The sequence below is a fragment of the Microcebus murinus genome, chromosome 3 (genome assembly GCF_040939455.1).
Source record: "Microcebus murinus isolate Inina chromosome 3, M.murinus_Inina_mat1.0, whole genome shotgun sequence".
Taxonomy (NCBI): domain Eukaryota; kingdom Metazoa; phylum Chordata; class Mammalia; order Primates; family Cheirogaleidae; genus Microcebus; species Microcebus murinus.
Window position 1 is genome coordinate 75,401,500 of NC_134106.1, and position 25,819 is coordinate 75,427,318.

The window sequence follows — 25,819 nt, forward strand, 5'->3', positions numbered from 1 at the left end:
CTCCAGTTACCCTTGCAAGAAAATCTAACCTTGTCAACATGGCCTCCATGTCTGGCCTTTCTTATTCCTTGCTGGGTCCTGGGTCCACATAGCAGGACACAGCACAAAGCACTGGGGCTGCTCTGTAACAAAGGCTGTAGCCATGAACTTCTGTTCTTCCCAGGGGCCTTTGACTACTCCAGGAAAGCCCAGTCCAGGAATGATGAAAGATGACAGTCCCATGGCTCTGCCTAAGGACATTTTTCTCTTTTCATGACAACCATATTGCAGGACCCTGACAGTGTAGGATTTTCCAAATTCTTGCCTCAAATCTAATACCTCTTCCCTTCGCAGCACAGGCTTCCTACAAAATTCCCTTGGAAATTTTTCTGATTATTAGTGTAATCACAGAATTGATCAATATTGGCAGCATATAATAATGAATGTGTCTTATGGACATTACGAGCTTGATGCACAAGCTCACTTTTCTGGTAGTAGAAAATGCAGCATTTTACATTAATTTTAATGGAAATTAATGGTTGCTTATAAGTTTTTGCCCATGAGCTAATATTGTTCCTGTTATCCTACATTGTGAGAGATGAACATACCATATAGCTACTTAAAAACTGGATGGTCAAACAATAATACACTGAGCATTCGTTCAGCACTTCATATGTGCCCAAACACTGTCTGAACAATCTAAATCTAATGCAAATTAAGCCATTTGATCCTCTCATCTATTCTTCAAGGTAAGTACTTTTATCACCCACACTGTATGACACTCCTGCCTGCTTGGTGGCCTGTTGGGAGCTTCTGATGGTTGGGGGGTCACATCCCCTATGGCAGGAAGGGAGCCACTGGAAACCACTAATGTTATCCACATGCCATGTTTGGACAGCCCCAAAATAGGACACATGCCCCCACTCCTTAAGCAGTATGGCCTCTCCCCAGGTGCTACCATCACGACAGCCTCCCTCCGCTCCATGTACACACACAAGGTCACTGTGACCTCTGTGCAGCCTCCGTGGCCAGTGTCAACCCTGGCCTGCCCAGGAGGGCTGCCTTTGTGAGTGTCCATTTCTGAGCCACTGCCCTGCGACTGACTCACACTAGCCCCTGGCCCACCAGCCAGCGGGCACTTGGAAGAGCCGCCTCCTATTCATTGAGTTACGAGATTCAATTCTCCCAGGCCTCTGTTCTTGCCCCATCACAGCAGAAAGATCACGTGGGGTGGAGTTGCACCTCGTATGGCTATGGAATCCGCCAGGCCCAGTTTGAATCCTGCCTCTGCTGTTTCTACCATTTAACTTTAGGCAAGTTGCCTTTTCTCTCCACATTTTCGTACCCTGACCTGTAAAACAGGAGTCATATTTACTTCATGGATTTGCCGTGAGAATTTATTGGGATAATGTGCACAACAGCTTGCCAGCCCTCTTCTACTCCTCCCCTGCCTTCCCTCTGCTCCTTCCATCTGCCCTCCAGGCTCCATCCGGGGACCTCCTCCTTTCTGTAAACACTGATGCCGTGGGGATCCATCCAGCCTCAGGGCTCTAAATTCATCTCTATGCTGATGCCTTCCCCATACCTTGCAGCTGGGCATCTCAAACTCCTGATCACGTGCAAAGACAACTCCTGACTTAACCTCACATCTCCTCCAGGCTTCTAGATGTCCAGACCTAGGACCATTGGAAAGAATCATCTTTCTGTTCCTTTCTCTCTCAGGCCATATCTACTTGTCAGTATCTGCTGCTACTCTTCCTTCGGTAGAATCTCTAATTCAGCCACTTCTCCTTGCCTCCATTGTGGCCACCCTGGTCCCAGCTAGCACCACCTCTCTCCCGGGTGACTGCAGAGTCCTCTCAGCCCACCTCCCTGCCAGCAGCCCTGCCCCTCACTTAGTGTCTCTCAAGCCCAGCCGCCAGGGGGTCCTGCTGCACTCAGCCCCTCCAAAGGCCTCCAGTGCTATCCAGTCTGAAGGATCCAGTGAGCCTCCCTCTGCGGCCATCCCTTCCTCTCTCCTCCTCACTCACTCTGCCTCTACCACACTGCGCCTGTGCCATTAACAAGCCCAGGACACTCCCCGCTCAGGCCCTGTGACTGCTGTTCCCTCTGCCTGGATGCTGTTCCCCGACCTCCACCTAGCTCCCTCCCCCAGGTCCTACACATCTGCTCCAATGTCACTCCATCATGAGGACCTCAACTGTCCCCCCAACTGTCCCTGGCACCTTCACATGTTTGAGTATTTTTTAAAATTTTAACACATATTAAATATGTAATATAAAATTTAGTTACTTTTAAGTATACAGTTCTGTGATGCCTTTTAAGTACATTCACAGTGCTCTGCAGCCACCACCACCATCCATCTCCAGAACTTTCACATCTTCCCAAAATGAAAATCTGCACCCATTAAACAAGGATTCCTCACTGCCCCTCTCCCTAGACCCTGGAAATCACCATTCCACCTCTATGCACTGGACTGCTCTAGATACCCCATGTTATCTAGATAGAGTCACAGGGTATTTGTCTGCTGTGACTGGCTTGTTTCCCTCAGCATAATGTCCTCTAGGGTCATCCGTGTTGTAGCCTATCTCAACATTTCCTCCCTTTTTAAGCTGAATAATATTCACTGTATGTACATACGGCATTTTGTTCATCCATTCATCAGTCAATAGACACTTGGTTGTTTCCACCTTTTGGCCTTCATGAATGATGCTGCCATGAACATGGGGGTGCACATATCTGTTTGGGTCCTGCTTTCACATCTTTTGAGTATATAACAAGAAGTGGAATTTTGGAATCATGTGGTAATTCTATGTTTAATTGTCTAAGGCAATGCCATACTGTCTTCCACAGCAGCTGTACCATTTTACATCCCCACCTCAGTACCAGCAATGCACAAGCCTTCCAATTTCTCCAAATATTCTCCAACATTGGTTTTTTCCTGTTTTCTTTTTTTGATAATAGCAATCCTAATGGGTGTGAAGTGGTGTCTCGTTGAGGTTTTGATTCACATTTCCCTAATGATTAGTGATGATGCTGGGCATCTTTCCATGTGTTTAGTGGCCATCTGTATAAAGAAATGTCTTTTCAAGTCCTTTGACCATTTTTTATAATCTAGTTATTTGATTTTTTGTTGTTGTTGTTGAGTTGTTGGAGTTCTTTATATATTCTGGATATCAATCCCTTATCAGATAGAAGATTTGCAAATATTTTCTTCCATTCCACGTGTTGCCTTTTCACCCCTTTTCACTCTTTTGATGCACACACGTTTTTAATTTTGAAATAGCCTAAATTACTTTTAGACAAATTTTTACTAATATGTTTTCTAAAATTTTTTCAAAAGCCTGTTCTTTTGGTGTTCTATCTAAGCATTGCTAAATCCAATGTGGTAAGGCCTTTCCTTCATGTTTTCTTCTCATTGTTTATTAGTGCTACCTCTTACATTTAGGTCTTTTATCCATTTTGAGTTAATTTTTGTATATGATGTAAGGTAAGGTTCCAACTTCATTCTTTTGCACATAGATACCAGTTGTCTCACCACCATTTGTTGACAAGACTGTTCTTGGTCTTGATACCTTTGTCAGAGATCATTGACCACATAAGTGAGATGCCAGCCCCAGCAATATTTTAGGACAGGTTTTTCTATTTCTGTAAAATACATCATTGAGATTTTGATAGCGATTGCACTGAATCTATAGATTGCCTTGGTAGTATTGACATTTTAACAATATAAAGTCTCCCCATCTATGAACACAAGATGCCTTTCCATTTATTTTTGTCTCCTTTCATTCCTTTCAGCAATGTTGTAGTTTTCAATGTACAGGTCCTTCACCTCCTTGGTTAAGTTTATTCCTCAGCATTTTGTTCTTTTCAATGCTATTATAAATAGAATTGTTTTCTCAATTTCCTTATGGCTTCTTCATTATTAGTGTATAGAAATCCAACTGATTTCTGCACATTGATTTTTATCCTGCAACTTTGCTGAATTTGTTTATTAGCTCTAACAAATCTTTTTTGGTAAAATCAGTAGGGTTTTCTACATAAAAGATCATCTCATGTGCCAACAGAGACTGTTCCACTTCTTCCTTTCCAATTTACCATGCTTGATTTTCATCCACAGTGTTCATCACCATCTGACATACCATAAATGTACTGGTGTATTAGTTCATTGCCTGACTCCTCCAAGACTAAAAAGTAAGTTCCATAATGGCAGGTACTTTTTACCTGCTTTTTTCGCTGCCCCTTGAAAGTGCCTGGCTCATAGTAGGTGCTCAACAAATAGTTCTGAAATGAATGAATCACCTCACCTGGCACACAGAAGGGACTTAGCAAATGGTAGCAAAAAATAATAATTATTATTTTTTTACACAGTATTTTACAGCAAGAGTAGTAAGTAAGCCTTAAAATGAAAAGTTTTCATTATGCAGAATGATTGCAGTGTCAAAAAATAAACAGCACCATGACTCCAGCTACACTGGAGTCCCAGGGCAGGCCCCGACTCACTCCCTGGCATGCCCTTTCAAGTAATCCCTGTGGCCATCACAGATGACAACTCAGTTCAGGTGCCAATCTACACAGAAGGACTTCTGTAAACAGGCCACTCTGTCCCGTCATCCCTGGTCAAATCCTCCATGATATCCCATGGGGCCAGGGCTGGCCCAGCCAGAGGGCTGGCCAAGTGGCCAGTGTCCAAAATCTGTGGAGCTGGAGCTGGGACAGGGACTCCTGCCAAAGGCAGCACACAGGACCGAGAGCCAGGGCAGCCTGTCACAGCCCACTAGGAAGAGCCTGGGTTCCAATACAAACAGAAGCCAGAGTGCCGAGGGTGGAGCCAAGGCCAGGGCGACAGAGCCAAGGCTCAAAGTAAGTAGGTCGGTCAGGAGCCAGTACTGGGGGGGTGGGGGAGATGTCACGGTCATGGTCTGCGGGACCAGCCGGGGCTGGCACTGGCATCTGTGCGTAACAGGTGGGGCCCTTGCGGAGCCGACGTATAAGGACCAGGGGCAGAGCAGGCATCCTCAGCGTCTTGGCATATTCCCGGCTCAGCTCCTTTTCTGCAACACCCTTGGCTTAAATATAGCACTTCCTGGGAAAGGCTGTTTCTTCTCTCAGGGGCTAATTAGGAAAGTAACCATGTTCCCCATTCCCAAATGCCTTCTAAGGTGAGCTGACCTTAGAATATTATTCCATTTTAGATCTGATCTCCCACCTGATATTTCTCTAAATACAAAAACACCCTGAACTAAGATTATCTAAAATTCTAATCAAGATAATAATTATAATAAATATATATATATAAAGTGCCAATATTCTGCCAGTTCCCCTTCGAGCCACTAAGATTGGGCTTCCTGAGAAAACAGTGAATGATTTAGATCGAAAGTTCTCAAACTTTAAAGTGCCTGGACCCTTGTACCCTTAAAAATTATTGAAGATTCTTGGCCGGGCGCTGTGGCTCACGCCTGTAATCCTAGCTCTTGGGAGGCCGAGGCGGGCGGATTGCTCGAGGTCAGGAGTTCAAAACCAGCCTGAGCAAGAGCGAGACCCCGTCTCTACTATAAATAGAAAGAAATTAATTGGCCAACTGATATATATATATAAAAAAAAATTAGCCGGGCATGGTGGCACATGCCTGTAGTCCCAGCTACCCGGGAGGCTGAGGCAGAAGGATCACTCGAGCCCAGGAGTTTGAGGTTGCTGTGAGCTAGGCTGACGCCACGGCACTCACTCTAGCCTGGGCAACAAAGTGAGACTCTGTCTCAAAAAAAAAAAAATTATTGAAGATTCCAATGAGCTTTTGTTTATGTAGGTTGTATCTACCAATTTACCGTATTAGTAATTAAAATAGGGAATTTTAAAACTATTTATTCATTTTAAAATAGTAGCAATAAAACCATTACATGTTAATGTAAATAGCATCACTTTTATGAAAAATAATCACAATTCCAAATAAAAATTCCATGTAAAGAATGGCATTGTTTTACATATTAGCAAACTGTTTAAAGATCTGGCGTAATCTGGTTTAAAGATCTGGTTTAGTAAAAGACAGCTGCACTCTCATATCTGCTTTTACGCTGTTGTGATGCGTTGTTTTGGTTGAAGTTCATGATGAAAATCCAGTGTCTCACACACAGGTAGTCGCACACCTACTTTTCAGGTAGCACCTGGAAGGGTCTTGGGGACACCCAGGGTCCTCACACCATGCTTTGAAAATCACCGGTTTGGATAACGATGGTGCCATCACCATTCTTCTCACCCACGTGGACCTTGGAGATGAGGAGAAGCAGGACTCAGGATAGGAGGGAAGATGATTGTGGGGTGAAGGATGCAGAGTAGTCACAGGGTTGGTGCTTCATTCTCCAGATACACTGGCCAAGAGCGGACTGACCCAAGCGGCTCGGCTCCCTCCTGGGGAAAGGCAGTGTTGAGATGGAGTTTCCTGATGAGCCAGCCCTGGACCACAGTTGGTAGGGACCAAATGCTGAAAGGGAACAATTTTGGGGAGACAGGTCCTGGGGAGGGAAGCAGAGTGCAGCAGTACTCACCCCGAGATGCACACTGGATCACCTGGGAGATTGAAGTGCTGATTTGATTGGTCTGAGCAAAAGCCTGAATAGCAGGGGTTTTGAAAGCTCCCCAGGTGGTTCCCATGTGCAGCCAGCGTGAGCACTGAAGTGGGCTCAGGAAGCAGACCACCTGGGTTTGAATCCTTGCTCCACTAGCTATATACACAACTCTCACTAGTTGTATAACTAACCTCAGGCCAATTATTCAGCATCGGTTTACTTATCTGCAAAATGGGAAGGTCATGAGGGATGTTGTGAACGCTCCGTGAGATCACCCATCTAGAGTTCTTGGCGCTGTGACTGGCAGAGTGTGTACTGGGCAGGATGCAGCTGTCACTATTTGTTATGGAGGTGGTCAGAGCAGCTGTCAGCCTCTTCCAGCTTCCATGGCCGAGTGTCTCCGAGGAAGCTGCCCCACACACAGGACAAGGCACTGCCACCAAGTAGATGTACAACGTGGGTCTTCTGTTTCCTCCTCTGGAAATACAGGTATTCATCGACTCCCCCCCGCCAGGATCCAATCCCAGTCTCCAGGGGAACAGCAGAGCTCTTGGCTGAGATGCACAAAGGTGATGTCACTAGAAACAGGTGCAGGAGAAGCCGGCGCAGAGCGCATGACGGTGCTCACGCTGTGTGTGTGTGTGTGTGTGTGTGTGTGTGTGTGTGTGTGTGTGTGCGTACATGCCCCATAGTCAGACTCCGATGCTGTTTTTTCCCTTTAAAATTATTGAAACATCTCAAATCTATTACAGATGGCAGAGAGGAAAACACAAGAGTGGAAATATTTTAATGGCTTATTCTTGGCCTGTGCGCTGTCCAGAGAGACCTGGAACGAATGAGGCTCCCTCCTCATCTGTCCCTGAGAACATCATTATTACACATCACACGCTGCGTTCCGCCTCGGAGCATCCCCGAAAGTGAACAGCCACGGGGCCAGGGCAAGACAGGCGGACCTGGCACGCTCCCTGCACGGGCGGAACGGCCATGACGCCATCGCTTTATTAGGAGGCAGGATGAATCATGCAACACTTCTTCTAGAATTACTGGCTGTGGACAGCTCCTCCAGCTGTTTACAGGGCGGAATCTGAGAGCCTCCAAACACAGATGTGCCGCTGAGTCTCATGACACCCGCACGCCTCGAGATGGGCCCGCCGTGCGGATGGCCGGTGTCATTTCCTTCAGGTTTATTGGCTTTTGTGAATTCACACAGAGAGAGGTGCCAAACAGGCCGAGATAACTAACAGAAATGAACCGGAGGGAGCATCTCGGGCCAATCCTGTGCCTCCTGGAGGAACTATATCTAATCGCCCAGGACACAGAGTTGTCCGGGCTGCCTACGGCCACTAAGGGAGCCAGGGAAACACAGAGATAATTGGATGCAGGGCTCAGCACACTTCATCAGGAGCAAGATTACAGAGGCTAATCCTTCAGACTCAGTGGGTCGGGTGGCAATTAGCAAGCCTCATTAAGGGATCAACCCTCACATCCGGGTCTTGAGGATTGACTCTAAGTTAAGCCGCAGACATGTTGGGCTGATTAAGGGAGCAGGGGGCTGGCCCCATGCCAAGATTTCACCTTCCCAACTGCCCCACAGCGAACGTGTTTGGAGGCCAGACGCTGATAAAATGTTTAGAAGCAAAGAGGGTTGCTTGTTTTTTCATTTTGTTTTTCTTTTTAAATTTTTTTGGTTGTATTCACAGCAATAAATGTATGTTCCATCAAGAGGCAATTAACTAGCTTGAAAATCTCTGCCAAACTGCTCGGTATGAAATGACTTCTTACGCTTTGCGAGCACGCTGCACTCTACCGCGTGGGCGTTTTCCTCTGCCCAGTGAACATCACCCTGGCCATCTCAGCGTGACACTGCGGGGCCCCTGTCGGCATCGAGGGGGCTGCAGCGCCTCAAGTGGAGGTGGTACCAGGCTCTGCCTGTGACTCCTGCCTGAGAAGATGCCGGGTTCTGTACCTGTCTCCTCAGGACAGCCACCAAAGGTGTGGGCGTGGGGGGTGTCTACTCTCAAGCGTGGGTTCCGGGCCCCCACTGGCTCCTGAATGGGGAGGACCCCCACCCCGCAATCCTCAGACCCTCCCTCCACAGACCACGCTGGGCAGCCGGAGGGCCCAGCTCACTGCAGGACGGGGTCACCTCCCCAGCCGGCTGCCACCCCAGTTCCGGCTCCCCCTAGGGGTCTCACCGGGAGGTATTTCTTTTCCTGTGTGCAGTGTCAGGTTAAGAAAGGCAATGAGGCTGAAGGAAATGGAAATGAATTTAAACTTGGCTAAAATCTGTAGTTCCTAATGCTGACATCACAAAGGAACCCGCTAATCACATAGCCTTTCTTCTCATTCTTTCTTGTAAAAGAATGCTTCAGAAGCCTCCAGAATGAGGTGTTTCTATTTCTCAGCTATTTACCTTTATGCCTAAAGTTATATTAGTTTTGTGAACAAATATTTTATTCCTTCTGCTGATTCTGCTATTCTCTAGCCTGTGAGCTTGAGAAGGGAATGTGTGGGCTGAGGGAAGGGGGTCCGATAGGCAGAAAGGGGGGGAAGAAGACACTCCCCTCCACCTCTGATACCTGCTGTCAGCCTGCCAGGGAGATCAACGAGCTTATGCAAGTCACAAAAGCAAACAAAACAAAAAAACCAAAATCAATCTCTCTCTCTCTCTCTCCCCCCCCCCACGCACACACACATACCCCAAAATAACAATGACGCTTACCTGTTCCTGAACTGCACGCTTTAACAGAGGTAGACCCATGGTAAAATTCACTCTCTGAATTGTCAAAGCTCTCATTTCATCCAAATTTAAATCATACCTGTGTGGAACAGACACAAAATAAGACATTGAACCGTTGGTGACAGCGTGGAGGCTCTGGGACGCTTTGAGCCAGGGCTCAGACAGAGCGATGTCTCTGCTGTGTCTCTTGGTGGACACTGCGCACACTGTGCGTGTCACACAGACTGTGTGTTCCACACGGCTGGCCAGGTGGGAGTGGGGACGGAAGGATGTCCTGACAGGAACAGCCTAAGGCCGGGCACGGTGGCTCACGCCTGTAATCCTAGCACTCTGGGATGCCGAGGCGGGCGGATTGCTCGAGGTCAGGAGTTCGAAACCAGCCTGAGCAAGAGCAAGACCCCGTCTCTACTATAAATAAAAAGAAATTAATTGGCCAACTAAAAATATATAGAAAAAATTAGCCGAGCATGATGGCACATGCCTGTAGTGCCAGCTACTCAGGAGGCTGAGGCAGGAGGATCGCTTGAGCCCAGGAGTTTGAGGTTGCTGTGAGCTAGGCTGACGCCACGGCACTCACTTTAGCCTGGGCAACAAAGCGAGACTCTGTCTCAAAAAAAAAAAGAACATCCTAAAACAAGACTGCAGCTCTCCCAATCTGCAGGGCTTCAAAGAATGCAGACACTCGCATGCGCTGGAGATGGCCCAAGAGCAACACTTGTGAGATGCAGGAGAGGGCGTGACCTGCATGTTACAGGGGTGAACTGTGGTGGCCATAAGGAGTGTCACTCAGGGATGCCTTCAAGAACACCCGCCCGCAACTGCTATGACTTTGAGTGAACTGCAGAGGTCACCCCAAGGCTGCTCTTGTCTAGGCTGCTCCCAGCTGAGGATTGAGCACAGTAGGTTCTAGAGTCAGGGCAGGTCTGCCCCATGGGTGACTTCTGCTCCAGGGCCCCTCACTGGCCCATGAAGACTTTGTCACACTGTGCTGTAGTCAGAAGCTTCCCCAAATCCACCCTTTCCTCCCTCTCTCCCTTCACAGGGGCCAGACCTGCTGCCTGCATTCTGGAGAATCTTCCCACCAAGCCAGCTCCCTCCTCTTTTTCCTAGACGAGTGTTTCCCCCAACAAATCTCTTGCACATCTAGCCCCACCTTGGTGTCTACTTCTCAACGAACCTAAACTGTCACAGGAGGACAGGTTCCACCTCTGCCATCTAAGATGTTTCAATACAAAGCACAGCCTGAGCCTGGAAGACCCTCACTCAGGTTTGATTCCCGGCTCTGCCACTAATTATGTGCCCAACATCAAGGGACTTGGGCTCCCACTATCTCCATCCTCTCATCTGTAATGTGGGAGTGATAATTGTACCTAACTCAACAGCAAACTGTCAGGAAAACTCTAAAACTAGGGAGCTATGGAGTTATCAGACAGGAAGATGGGTGCTGAGGCCTCAGTCATTCAAATGGTGCAAAACAGGCAGATAGACCAATGGAATAAAATATAATGTCAAGAAACAGAAACAGGCCGGGCGCTGTGGCTCACGCCTGTAATCCTAGCTCTTGGGAGGCCGAGGCGGGCGGATTGCTCAAGGTCAGGAGTTCAAAACCAGCCTGAGCAAGAGTGAGACCCCATCTCTACTATAAATAGAAAGAAATTAATTGGCCAACTGATATATATATAAAAAATTAGCCGGGCATGGTGGCACATGCCTGTAGTCCCAGCTACTCGGGAGGCTGAGGCAGGAGGATCGCTTGAGCCTAGGAGTTTGAGGTTGCTGTGAGCTAGGCTGACGCCACGGCACTCACTCTAGCCTGGACAACAAAGCGAGACTCTGTCTCAAAAAAAAAAAAAAGAAACAGAAACAGTAAATTTATATGAAAATTTAATATATGTAAGACAAACCTGGTATATCAAATCATGGAAAAAAACAAAACATTATTGAAACATTCCACTTCAGTAGCCAACTGAAAAAAAATTAAATTGGATCCCTATTTCACAACATATACCAGAATAAATTCCAAATAGATCAATGATTTACATGGAGAAAAATAAAACCATATAGTATTAAAATAAAACATGAAATTCTTCATAATCTTAACTCAAAAAAACTTTCTAAATATGATACAATATTTAAAGAAAAGGTTGTAAATTTGACTAATAGCAAAAACTTCTACATAACAAAACACCATAAGAATAGTCAAAAGACAAATGAAAAATGGAGACAAAATATGTGCTACTGATGTCATTGCAAAAGGGCCAATCTTCCTAATTAAGGAGCTCCTACAATTCATTAAAAACAGACCAAATGGACAAATGATTTGGACAGATGGTTCACAGAATAGGAAATTAACGTCACTTAAACATACCTTTAAAATTTCTGCAATAAGAGGAATTTCAAATTCAATAAGAGAAGCACAAATTAAAACTACACTAAGATACCAGTTTTTACCTGTCACATGAACAAAATCCAGACAGTCTGATAACACACTCTGTTGACAAGGTTGTGGGGAACAGATACCCTCATGCACTAGCCCAGGGGAGAGAGGGAAGCAGGGTATAAAGTGGCACAATCTCTACATGTGACAATTAGACAGTGTTTGTCAAAATTACAAATGAACCTGCCTTTTGACTCAGCAATTCCACTTCCAAAAATTTAGCCTTTGAAGAATGGGAGAAGCACGTTTAAGTATGGAGTAAGATATCTCTCTATATATGAACTGTAATATTTAGTAAATTATAAATTCCGTAATTAAAAAAAATGTAGGTCGAGAGAAACCTCAAACTATCAGGACTAGATAGCAAAGCCTATGGGAATGCCAGGACCTGTGTTACAGGCAAGATTCTAGAACACGTGTTATTAGCTACTTTTTTTACATTTCCATTTCAGTAACTTTATTATAAAATTGTTGTTATTCATCTATTTTAAGATCCCCAATGCACATCTATTCTCACATTGTTAAGCTTCCTGATCACACTAGTACCAAGCATCTCATAGATGTCACAACCTAGTAACGATTTTATGCAATCCATGCAGAAAAATAAGACATAACACATGAATACATGAGGACCAATAAAACACACAGTGGAAAAAAGAACTTAAGAGATTATTTAAAACTATAAAATAAACAGACCTCAAGAAAATTGAGTTATTACTAAACAGCTCTCAACTACTAACACCCAAGTTCCTTACATTAAATAAATTTCTCGACAGAGACACATTAGATATTTAATTACAGGTCTATTCTTCCCACCCCCACTCCCAAAATGCCCAAGTAGGGATGAGTATAATGTTATGTGGGCAGAAATAGTTATTCACAATAGCAACAACACTGCAAACGCTAAAAACGTCCACCAATAAAGGAGTGACTGAATAAAATATGGTACATCCGTACAATTACTATACAAAAAGAAAACTCTGTTATGTGCCAATATGGGGCAATTGCCAAGCTATGTGTTTTTAAATGAAAAAAAAAAATCAAGGGGCGAACAAACATATTACTTTTACTGCTGTACTATGTAACAAAGAATGGGTGGAGAAGATTATATTTGCTTGCATATGTGTGATTTTTTAAAAAAATTTCTTTAAGGACACACCAGAAACTAACAACAGTGTTTACCTTTCGTGTACGTGGGATGGAAGTGGGATAAATTGGGCAGATGGAGAACAGCACTCTACTTTTTTATGCTTTCTGATTTGTGGACCATGTTAACATAACACCAATTCAAAAGAATGTTTAAAATTTAAATTGTACACTTAAAAACAACCACTAGATGGTGCTGCCCCCATAACAAATTCATAGTGTAAGCTTGGACACCTGTTTATCATAACAATATCTAAATTTCTAACACTTTTGAAGCTAAAGGTGACAATCTGCAGTAGAAAAATCAGAATTTTAGAAACACTCGAAAGCATTCCACACCCCCAAGTGACATGCATATTTGATTATGTATTTTCTCTCTTTAAATATAAACTTTCGGCTGGGCATGGTGGCTCACGCCTGTAATCCTAGCTCTCTGGGAGGCTGAGGTGAGAGGATTGCTCAAGGTCAGGAGTTCGAGACCAGTCTGAGCAAGAGTGAGACCCCCGTCTCTACTAAAAATAGAAAGAAATTATCTGGACAACTGAAAATATATATATAAAAGGTTAGCCGGGCATGGTGGCGCATGCCTTTAGTTCCAGCTACTCAGGAGGTTGAGGCAGAAGGATTGCTTGAGCCCAGGACTTTGAGGTTGCTGTGAGCTAGGCTGACACCATGGTACTCTAGCCCGGGCAACAGAACCAGACTCTGTCTCAAAAAAAAAAAAAAAAAAAAATATATATATATATATATATATATATATATATATCCACATTTAACAATCTTGTCAGATTACCTCAAATGCTATCTGTATAACAATGGGGTATAAATCATAAATAATTTTTTTTGGTATTTTCTCAGCTATAATTTTTCTGTCTTCTTGGGTCTGTACTATATGAAAATAAGGCAAATATTCTGCCCTTGTGTCTCACACTGCAGACAGAGGCCCTGGGTGGATGGGATTAGTGCTGGGTTTAGGAGTCAGGCCTCACATGCTAAGGGGCATCTGAGGACAGCTGTGGGGGCAGTGACGAGGGTCAAAGAGGGCCCAGCTGTGCCAAGCAGCTCCACTGTCACCTGACTTATCCATTGATGTTCTGTGTAGGGTTTAGCTTGCAAAAAAAATCCCATTACTAAGAACAAGCTAGCAAACCTCTGAGCTAAAGCATGCCGCCAGCAAGAACTGAAGCAAAAGCTGCTAGCTTTGCCCACCGCCAGAGAGGGGGGTGGTGTGAGCATGCAGCACAAGAGAGACACCTCTCCAGGGAAACTGGCACATGGCGCCACGGCCAAACCACACCGTACTAAGCAAAAAAAAAAAAAAACATACTCAAATCATATATAGCTAGTAGAATGACTAAAATAAAAGGTCTGACCATACCAAGTGTTAATGAGGATGCCAAGCAACTGGATCTCTCATTCACTGATGGTGGGAATATAAAATAGTACAGCCACTATGGAAAAGTTTGACAGTTTGTTATGAAGATAAACACACTTTCCATACAACCTTGTGATCCCACTCTTAGGTATAAACCCAAGAGAAAAGAAACCCTTTGTTTACCAAAGAAAACCAAAAATCCTGTACACAAATATTTATAGCAGCTTTATGTGCGATCATCAAAAACTGGAAAAAATCCAAATGTTCCTCAACTGAGGAATGGATAAGCTGTGTCGTATACGTACCACGGGGTACTTCTCAGCAATAAAAAGGAATGAACTACTAGCAAATGCAACAACTTGGATGGATCTCAAGGGCATTGTGTTGAGTGGGGGGGGGGAAGCCCATCTCAAAAACGTTACTGTATGATTCCAATTTGATAACATTCTCAAAATGACAAAATTGTGGGAATGAAGAACATTTCAGTGGCTGCAAAGGCTGTGGGGAGAGTCTGACTCTGAAGGGGAAATACAGAGAGTTGCCCTGATTATGGTAGTGGTCACACAAAACTAGACCTAGATTTCATAGAATTACACAAACACACACACACACACACACACAAATAGATGCCTTCCAAAAGATTTGAACAGAAACTTGGCAAAAGAGGATATACAAATTGGTCCAGTAAGCAAGCAAGAAAGTGCTCAACATCATTAGGTATCACAGAAATACAAATTAAAGGCATAATGAGATAACAGTACACCTCCACCAGAACAGCCAAAATATATTTTTTTTTAATGACAACACCAAATGTTAGCAAGGGCAATTAGAGCTGCCATACCTTGTTGTGAAAATTGTAAATGGCACAACCACTTTGGAAAATGATCCGGCAGATTAAACAACACTAAACATACACCTATCTTATGACCCAACAATTACATTCCGAGATATTTGCCCTAGAGAAATAAAATCATGCGTTCACAAAAATTCTTATAGAATGTTCGTATCAGCTTTAGTCATAATAGCTCCAAACTGGAAACAGCCCAGGTGTCCACAAGTAGAACAGATAAACAAACTATGGCCATTCATAGAATGGAATACTACTTACCGTGTTTCCCCGAAAATAAGACAGGATCTTATATTTATTTTTCCTCAAGAAGACATCCTAGGGCTTATTTTCAGGGGATGTGTTATTTTTTTCAGGCACAGTACAACAATCTACATTTATCCAAATATAGTTAAGTCGTCTTCTTCTGGAACATCATCATAACTCTCCAAACCCTGAATTCCATCCTGAATTTCTTGCGACTCTATTTCCTTTAGAACCATTGGCCCCAATCTCATGTTGAGCAGTAGAGCTCTCATGGGGCAGATGAGAAGGGCTGCTCGTCTTCTTTACCGCTCCGCGACGCAATGCATGGGTTGTGCAGATACGCTGCGTAGCCACGCCCATCACTAAGTCTTATTTTCAGGGTAGGACTTATATTGCACAGATGCTTAGAAATCCTGCTAGAGCTTATTTTATGGGTAGGTCTTATTTTCGGGGAAACACAGTAGCAATAAAAAGAAATGTACTACTGATACGCATAAATGACAAATTAATCTAGACAACATTATACAGAGCTCTCTTGGGTCACTTGCTCTGGAGGAAGCCAAGATTCAAGGACACTCAAGCAGCCTATGAAGAGATCCGCATGGGGAGGAAGTGAAGTCCCTGCCAACAGCCACACCAATGAGCCATTTTAGAAGTGGCTCTTCCAGCCCTAGTTAAGCCCTGGCCAACATCCTGAATTCAACTTTGAAAGATCCTTGGCCCCGTGAGATTCAGCTAAGACTCTTAAATTCCTGACCCACAGACAGTAGATGAGACAGTATGCATTGTTGTCTAAGCTGCTAAATTTTGGGGTAATTTTTTAAGTATCAATAGGTAGCTAATACACACAGTGCTGTCATGCACACACACAAAATTGATGGCCATGAACTAGCGTCTTATTTTAAAAGCACTTTGATAATATACAATACACCAAAAACAAAGAAAGGCACGAGTCATAAATGTACAGCCCAGCGAATTATCACAAAGTAAACCCATCTGTGTAATTCCCACCCAAGCCAAGGAAAATCACATTCACTGCTGCCCAATCCTAGCTGCTATTCTAGCTTGTAACTTCCTAAACTATTTTTTACTTCTTTTGAATATTAAAGAAATGGGATTATTCCACCATAAATTCTTTCATGCCTGGCTTCTTTCACTCAACATGGCTAAGAGAGTCATCTTTACTGTCTATCATAGTCGTATTTCATTCATGTTCTTTGCCATACAGAATTAAATTGAATTAATACACCACCAAGAATAGGTTGCATGACCAAATTGTGTGATTCTGTTCATATTAAATTCTAAAATAGACAAAACTAACCTGTAGTGGGGAAACAACCCGCAATTGTTATTACCTCCAGGAGGGCAGGAACAGGGGTTGACTGGGAAGGGTATGAGAGAACTTTCTGGGATGATGACAATGTTCTATATATTTTGAGTTGCATAGGTGTATGCATTTGTCAAAACTCTGAGAATATATACTTAAGTTTTCTGCATTTCGTTGTAAGAAATTTTACAGCAAATGAAAAATATCTGAACACATATTAAAGTCTTGCTAATGGTCTGCATGCTGCTTTATTTAGGGAGAAGTGTACTTATGTTTGTAATTTTGAAGTGCATCCAAAAATTGGGATTTGGTGAATAACAGGATGGACAGATGGACAAATATGTGACAAAGCAAGTATGGTAATGGCAGAATCTAGGTAGTGAATATACAGACACTCAATGTCAAGATCTTTCAGTTTTACTGTACATCAAAATTTTAAAATATAAAGTGTTGGAAAAAAGTAGATGAGCTGAAAGGGAAACGTGGTAAAGCTGTTGTTTTCTTAAGTAAAAATGAGACCTTTATGCATAAGTCTTGGTTTCTAAATACTATTCTCAAATAAAAGGAACTAGTGCTCATTGGAGAAATGGCTGATTCTAGGACAGAGGCAGGGAAAGCACAAGATGAGCTGGAGCATCTTACAGTGTCTGAAAGTAAGGAATGCTCAACTAACAAAAGAACGAGGTGCAAGTCAAAGGACGTGAGAGCCAACTGAAATGACTCCCACGGCCAAAGCTGGAGCAATTTGAGCAACAAAAATATATTATTGGATTATAACCCAAAACATAAATATACAGGAGTCTACACTGATATAAGTAAGTGACTTAATAAAGAAATACGTGAGGGGAAAAGAGACAAATCTCCTGTAATGAATAACTTGTGTAGCTACTCTCCCCTCCAGAACACGGAGCTTAACTATCTCCCTGCCACCCACCCCGTAGAATGATGGCTGCACTTAGTGACTTACTGCCAAAGGGGGAAAGAGTAACTTTACAGAGGAGAAACCTGACAAGCACTACCTCGGCCAGGTGACGCAGGTTAACACCACCAGTGATAAGCCATGTTGACAGAATGCACCCCAAGGCGATGTGACCAAAAGGGCACTTCCTCTTCTGGTATTCTTCCCAAACCCAGAATCCCAGTCTAGTCTCAAGGAAAATGTAGACAAACATCAAATGAAAGACATTAAATGGAACACCTGACCAGATCAGGTCATGAAAAACACTGAAAGACTGGGGAACCGTCACAGACCAGGGGACACTAAGGAGATGCAACCATAAAACATAATGTGACATCCTGGATGGGATCCTGGGACAGAAATAGGACACTAGTGGGAACACTAAGGAAATTCAAATGAAGTCTAGAGTTTAATTAATAGTAACATGCCAGTGCTGCTTTCTAAGTTTTGACCAATGTGCTGTGGTCGTATAAATGTTGACAATAGGAGAGAGGTGTATAAGAACTCTCTTACTATCTTTGCAACTTTGCTATAAAATGTGTTAACTGAAGAAATAACAAGGTTCATAACTTGGAAAGGAGGGCTTTATTTCTCGTAAAGTTTGCAGCCTGCAGGTGGCCATTCCGACAGGTTGGGAAGCAGAGCCCCAGCCAGGAGCCAGGGACACGTGCTTCAAGACAGGGACAATGGGAACAGGAATTGATGCTGAGCAGGATGGCCAAATATACATACATAACAAGCCATAAGAGGAGTCACGAATATTTATGAAAAGAGAAATATGCACCTGCACAATTGAGCTTTATACCCCTTTATGCAGTCCACGTTCAGAAAATGGCAGCTGTCTGATGTCAAAAGACAAAACAAGGACATGAAAACCCTCTCAGCACGCTCCATAGACTGGTTAAAACCACTTCAGGGTTGGTGGTCTCTTCCCAGGAAAGAATGCTGGTCTGGACCAGGAGATTGGTTTCTGTGTAGCCCTTAGGAAAAAAGCCTGATGGCCATTAGCAATGGAGAGGGTATGATGAGTATGATGAGGCGTGTCTGACCTCCCAGCCTGTCATGGGTTAAGATTTCTCCAGGGTCCCCTTGGCCGAGAGGAGGTCCGTTCAGTTAGCGGGAATCTTAGGATTTTATTTTAGTTCACAAATTGGAAATTATTCCAAAATAAAAAGTTTAATCAGAAAGAGACAATAACCAACACAACAACAACAAAACAACCTTTTGTGCATTTAAAAAAAAAAAACAATGTAAAAAGAAAATCAGAATCTCAGAGCCACCCCAACTCGTTATGCAAAAGGGAAGGTAAAAGGCCCTTCAGACAGACATTCTGGGATGAGGTACTAACATGAACTTCAAAATCACAGCATGCTCCTGCTTTAACAACCTGCCCCTTTTCCCCAGTCCCTTTTGCAATTTTGCTTCAGCAGACGCCGCCAATTCAGCCCATGATAACTCCCTACACCAATCTCTGCTTACTCAAGCAGCAAGAATGAAAAACGCTCTATCTCCATTACAGAGTGAGGTGCACCCACTGCCAAGCACTCCCACAAATAAAAGTGATCATGAAGAGCAAATCCACAAAGGCAGAGACCAAAGAATCCATCTGCCTTCTAGTGAACACCACAGAGACAGTCATAGCTCAGACCCCTGCGCCTGAAGCCTCTACCCCCTACACCCCTCATCCCCTCTATCCCCTCCATCTCTCCACCCCTTACCCCCTCTACCCCCTCCACCCCCACCCCCTCTACCCCCTCCACCCCTCAACCCCTCCATCCCTCACTCCCTCCACCCCCTCCACCCCCTCCACTCCTCACCCCCTCCACCTCTCACCCCCCTATCCCCTCCATCCCTCACCTCCTCCACCCCCTCCACCCCTCAACCCTTCCACCCCCTCCACCCCTTACCCCCACCACCCCCTCCACTCCTCACCGCCTCCATCCCCACTCCCTCTATCCCTCACCCCCTCCACCCCTCACCACCTCCACCCCTCACCCCATCTATCCCCTCCATCCCTCCCCCCTCACCCCCTCACCCCTCACTGCCTCCAACCCCACTCCCTCCACCCCTCACCCCTAAGCCACAGGCACAGCCTGATGCATTGGTCGTGAATGGAAACAGAAACTTTCGAATCATCTTGTGGTAACTGTCAAAGACTGCAGGCCCGGAACCAGCCAGGGGGACAGAAAATGCTAAGGACAGGGTTTTCTAAGTACTGTGGTTTAATTGTAGTTGTGACATCACTCAACCAGGAAGACATACATACAGTTGTTAACTGGCAGAGTCTACAAAGGTCACAGGAACATGAACTTAGGAGACAGAAATGGGAGAAAGAAGAAAAATTCCCTCCCCTAGAGACGAAGCCTGCCAGGAACCCTGGACAGGAGGCACCTCCAATCCACACCTCTGTGTCCTGGGCTCTCCAGCAGAGTGCTGGTGGGGGAGGGATGTTCCCTCTTCCAGCCCTCCTTGTTTCCTTCCCTGAGCTTTCATTAGGCACCTGCACCATGCCAAGCACTAAGAATCCAAGATAAGCTGGGCCATTCCTATCCTCAAAGAGCTCAGACTCATGTGCATGGAAGACAGGAGTGAAGGGTGGGTCCCAATATATATAGCCAGGCACAGAGAGAAGTTTTTCACACTAAACCCCAAGTGGCCAGGGTTGCTGCCACCTCCCCCAGGGGCTGAAAGGGTACTAAGCCCTTGGTTTAGCAACCATCTTTTCTTCGTTCTGTCGGGACGAGCTGGAGCTGCATAGGGGGCCAAGAAGGCAGAGTGAGAACCACATCGCCCTGCTCATGCTGAGATGCGGGCATCTGTGGGCAGGGGAGGAAGTCGCCAGGAGGGGAGGATGGCGCAGGGGGCGGCAAGGTGGGAAAAACTGGAAGGGAGCAGGCGGGAAGCGAAGGGAGAAACAGTGCCCCATGAGCGGAGGATGTGAACAGACACCATCTCCTAAGACAAAAACACAGACTGCAAGCAAACAGGAAAATGACCCTTCACTAGGGGAAAGTCTATTGTGGCCGGCACTGCTGGTGGCTCTTCCCCCTGCCAGAATTCCTACCTAGCTCCATTGACAGCCCCAGGGAGGGCAACTCCTGACTGGTTCAGATCTTGTCACAGGGGCCCCAACCTCCAGGGCAATGATGGCTTAGCAAATGAGACTTCACGCTTGAAGCCAGAGGGGTATTTTTAGGTTGCATTTAGGAGGTGCTGAGGAGGGAATGGCACACGAGAGGCTAGTTGAGAAAACAGAAATGGACTTGCAGCCCCAACCGTTAAATGCATTGGAGTGACGCCCGGTCCTGCGGCAGATGGATGTAACCAGGCCTTCCTGAGGCTGCGCTCTGCCCACGGATGGTCGAGGCTGCTGGCTCGTGGGTGCAAACTAAAAATAAAATCCTAAGCCCTCCGCTAATTGAATGGACCCCTTTCGGCCAAGGGTACCCTACCCCCAAAACACCTTAAAACTGAGTTCCCAGCCATCATGGGATGGGAGAGATACAAAGCACAATTACAAATGCATGATTCCCCTTCATAAATATTCATAACTCCTCCTATAGTTTGTTGAATATGTATATTTAACCACCCACTCAATATAAAATCTTGTTCCTTTTGACTGTCCTTTGAAGAACACATGTCTGGCTTCCGGCCAGGGCTTTGCTTCCCAGCCTATTGGAATAACCTCCCAACAGGCTGCTACCCTTTTTGAAAAATAAAGCTCTCCTCGTTCCAAAGTACAAATGTCGTTAATTTATTTCTTTCTTTCTTTCTTTATTTCTTTCTTTCTTTCTTTCTTTTTTTTTTAGTTAACACAGGGCTCCTTCTTTCCAGCTATGGTATAAGTGTGACCCAATTAGTCACCCAAAGGATGTCCTTGGTGGAACATGACTGTACTCAAATTCTGCAAGGGTCTACAGTGCAAATGCATCATCCTCCACAACAGAGGATGCAAAGAAGAGAACTTAAAAAGAAATGATACTATGGACATTCATTGCAATGAGGTAAATAAAAATAAAACAAAAAATTATGCACATAAATAGGATGTGGCAGGAGAATCTTGACTCCTTTGCAGGAGGAGAATGGGGCAGAGGTGGCTGCACTTCTGGACTGCAGGGCTGGTACCTAAGAGCAGCTCAAAACTTAGTGTCTCTCTACTCTACCTCTGTGAGCCACTTCATCCTAGGGCTGGCTTCCCTCATGGTGACAAAATGGCTGCAGCAGGGCTAGCTTCACATAACTCCACCCTGTTCAAAATGAGACAGGGTGCCCTCCTTCTGACAGATCTCTCAGGTAAGCAAGGAAGTGTCTTTCCTGGGAGCAAGCACCTAACCCCCGCACTCCCACAGTTCACTGATGAAAATCAGATCACATGACTTCCTGAACCAACTCCCACGGCCAGAGGATGGCCATACCTGAGTGGTTTCCTGCCGGACTTATGAGACAGTCCCTGTGGGAGGGGGGTGTCTGGTCAGCTTCTCTTGAATCACACAACCTGTGGCAGAGGGGAGTATGCCCAAATGAAAACCCAGATAAAGTTGGGAAGGGGGCATGAAGTGGGGACAAGCACTTACTTCACTGATGCTGTGCTAATGAGGAAGCAAAAGATGTTATCAACACTGTGCCATCTTCTCTAAGGGAATTTCTCAAATTACGTTAGTGAACATAATTTATAATTACCAAATCCTACAGATCCCATCTCTTAACTATCTTTCCTCCTCTACATTTTTTTTCCAAAATGAGAAACTTTATTATTATCACTTTTAACAGTCAAAAAATTATAAAATATAAAAATAAAATTTAAAAATCATTCTTTGGGCCTAGGGCCCCACGAAGGTGAAGTGGGACCACTGGGTCTCTTGGCTTTTTACAAGCAAGGGCTTTAGTTCATTCACTTGATATCTCTCTCTGTCTCTGTCTCTCTGTCTCTCTGTCTCTCTCTCTCTCTTTCTCTCTCTCTCTCTCTCTCTCTCTCTCTCTCTCTCTCTCTCTCTCCCTCCCCCCCACACACACATACACACCCAAGCAGGTATCAGCCAGAGTTCTTTCGTTGCAGGCCGGGTCGGGAGCAGGAGGCAGACCTGGGAGTGGGACATTCACTGCAGGGTCAGCAACTAAGGCAGCAGCTCAACAGCACCTAGTAGAAGGAGAGTCCCCTAAAACGGCTGGGTGTTTTACCCCCAAGAGGAAACCACAAGCTAGAACAGGAAGTGCTATCTGCTGCCCAGTGTCAGCTCACGGGATTTCCCTGCCAGGAGCAGAGGAGAAGGGATGTGTGGGCACATTCATAAGACATTGACATAAAATGCCCACACTTCCTCCTCATCCCCCAAAGTCCTAGTGTTTCAGAGGAATCCAGAAGAACTGGACCGCAGAGACCTCCTTTCTACCTGATGACCACGCACCTGCCTAGCGGCACCTGGAAACTCACCCCTGGTCCCCCCACCCTCCTGGTGCTTTCGAAGGTTTACAGGGCTCTCTAGTTTTATATTAACAATAACATTTATTCTGCACGTTTGTTTGAAAGAGCATATACATCACAAATAAAGAGTCCTTCTATCTCCACTTTAAGAGAGCAATGGGTATTTCTTTTCTCTTTCAGCTAATGTGACCAAAAGTCTTTCTCAATTGCTAAATTATTGAAGATCTTCACAGAAGGGATATCATCCATGCTCGTTTGTAGTTTGCTGCTACATAGAAGTAGGAAGGAAAAAACCAGTCTGGGTATTACTTATTCCCAATTAATTAGCCATACAGAATCCTGGAAGTAATAAAGGCATTAGAGCTCACTACAGACTCCGTTCCCACCCCTTGAGCACCCAGAGAAGAGAGAGCACAAGTCATCCTCTGGTGACACTGCCACTGCAGAAGCCACCACAAGGGAAAGCAAGAGGGGTGGAATTCAAATGGCTAGGACAATTCTGAGAGCATAGGGCAGAGACACAGAAACTGTGGGTCATCTGCAAAGAAGAGTGCAACGTGCTCTGCGCAGTGCATTGGTCCCTCTGCCCTGCCTCCATCCTGCTCACCCATGGATTTCTGTGACCTACCAGGGGCCAGAGCACCCGCTGACCTCTTTCCAGTCTTCCTCATCAAGTCTCTGGGCGTGGGTTTTATTCCAAACCCTTGTACGCTTATTCCATAATAGAAGTTGGTGGAGAATTAGTAAATTTTTGGAAAAATAAATTAGAACAGTCACAGTGACTATTCAGGAATAAGGAAGATATTCTAGAAGAAGTAGTAGGGGTTCTTCAATAGAGGTCCAGAAGCCAAAACACTTGGCCCCACTGCACCTCCCGACATGGCCTGAGATGAAACAACTGGATGGGACTGCACCTGTATTTTTAAATACAGGAAATTATCTGCCTGATAGATGCATACTGCGCAATACTATTCAACCATAAAAAGAAACAAAGTACTGATATTACAAAGTTGACCGTTGTAGAAGTGCTACAACTTGAAGGAACCTCAAAAACATTACACTAAGCGGAAACAAGCCAGACACAAAGGTAATATATTGTAAACTTTCTTATGAAATGTCCAGAATAGGCAACTCCATGGAGACAGAAAGTATTAATAGCCAGAGGAAGAAAGGAGACTAGGGAGTGGTTAGTTAATGGGTACAGGTTGTTTTTCCAGGGTGATGAAAAAGTTTTGAAATGAAGTGATGGTTGCACAACATTGTGAGCACTCTCAGTGCCACTGAAATGTACACTTCAAAATGGTTGGTCGCATGTTATCTGAACTTCACTTCTTCTAACGAAGAAAGAAGGAAAGCAGGAAGGGAGGGAGGATGGGAGGACAGGAGAGAGAAAGAGACTGTCTGCTTGAAGGTTTATTGCAGGGATGTCATTATGGGGCTCTGAGGCACACCCAGTGTTTCTCGGCATGCCTGCTGGCATTTGGGGCAGGACGGTCTTCATTGAGTGACCACCTCATGCCCATAAGAAGCAGCAAATGCCAGCAGCATCCTCCTTCACAGTGAAAACTCAAACACACTCACACATTGCCACTGCCCTGGGAGGGAGCACTGCCTTCATGGAAGCAGGGCCCCTCAAGGGCCAGGCAGCCCCGAGGTCAGCGCACAAACTCTGGGTCCAGAACACCCCGTTTGGATCTGGTCTCCTCCACCCACCTACTGATGACTTAGGGCAAATCACTCAACATCTGTATGCTTCCATTTCTTCATCTGGAGAACTGGGAAAATGATAGTGTCAACTTCTTAGGGGTGTTGTAAGAACAAAACAGTTAATACACTAGAAAGTATGTCTGGCACAGGGTACATGCTCAATAAATTTTTTAATTGACAAAAACTGTATATATTTATAGTGTACAACATGATGCTTTGATGTATGTACACATTGTGGAGTGACTAAATCAAGCTATTAATAATTACCATATAAATACTTTATGTAGTTATTTTTTATGGTGAGAACATTTAAAATCTACTCTCTTAGCAATTTTCAAGTATACACTACATTATTATTAACTATAGTCACCATGGTATACAGAAGATCTGCTGAACTTATTACTGCTAACTGAAATCTTATAACCTTTGATGAACAACTCCCCAATCTAGCCCCTAGTAACCACCTTCTCTTTGAAGGCTGACTCGTATTCCATTATATATATATCCCACAGTTTCTTTATCCATTCATCCATCAATGAGCACTTAGATTGTTTCCATATCTTGGCCATTGTGAATAATGCTGCAATGAACTTGGGAATGTAAATATCTCTTTGACATACTTATTTCATTTCCTTTGGATATATACTCAGATGTGGGATTGCTGAATCACATGGTACTGTGTTTCCCCGAAAATAAGACCTACCCATAAAATAAGCCCTAGCAGGATTTCTAAGCATCTTTGCAATAGAAGCCCTACCCCAAAAATAAGACCTAGTGATGGGCGTGACTACGCAGCGTATCTGCATAACCCATGCATTTCCTCGCGGAGCGGTAAAGAAGACGAGCAGCCCTTCTCATCTGCCCCATGAGAGCTCTATTGCTCAACATGAGAGATTGAGGCCAATGGTTCTAAAGGAAATAGAGTTGCAAGAAATTCAGGATGGAATTCGGGGTTTGGAGAGTTATGATGATGTTCCAGAAGAAGACAACTCTTAACTATATTTGAATAAATGTAGATTGTTGTACCGTACTTAAAAAAAATAACACATTCCCTGAAAATAAGCCCTAGGGT

At 44.6% G+C, this 25,819-nt stretch overlaps 1 protein-coding gene across 1 annotated transcript in view; it reads right to left on the reverse strand.

Moving 5' to 3' along the window:
- The window catches only part of ACOXL (acyl-CoA oxidase like), a 315,044-nt gene that overhangs the window by 278,944 nt on the left and 10,281 nt on the right, over window positions 1-25,819 (reverse strand). Inside the window, exon 2 of the mRNA XM_012742778.3 lies at window positions 9,265-9,361. Coding sequence (XP_012598232.2) covers window positions 9,265-9,361 — 97 coding nt within the window. The remainder of the gene's footprint in view (window positions 1-9,264; window positions 9,362-25,819) is intronic.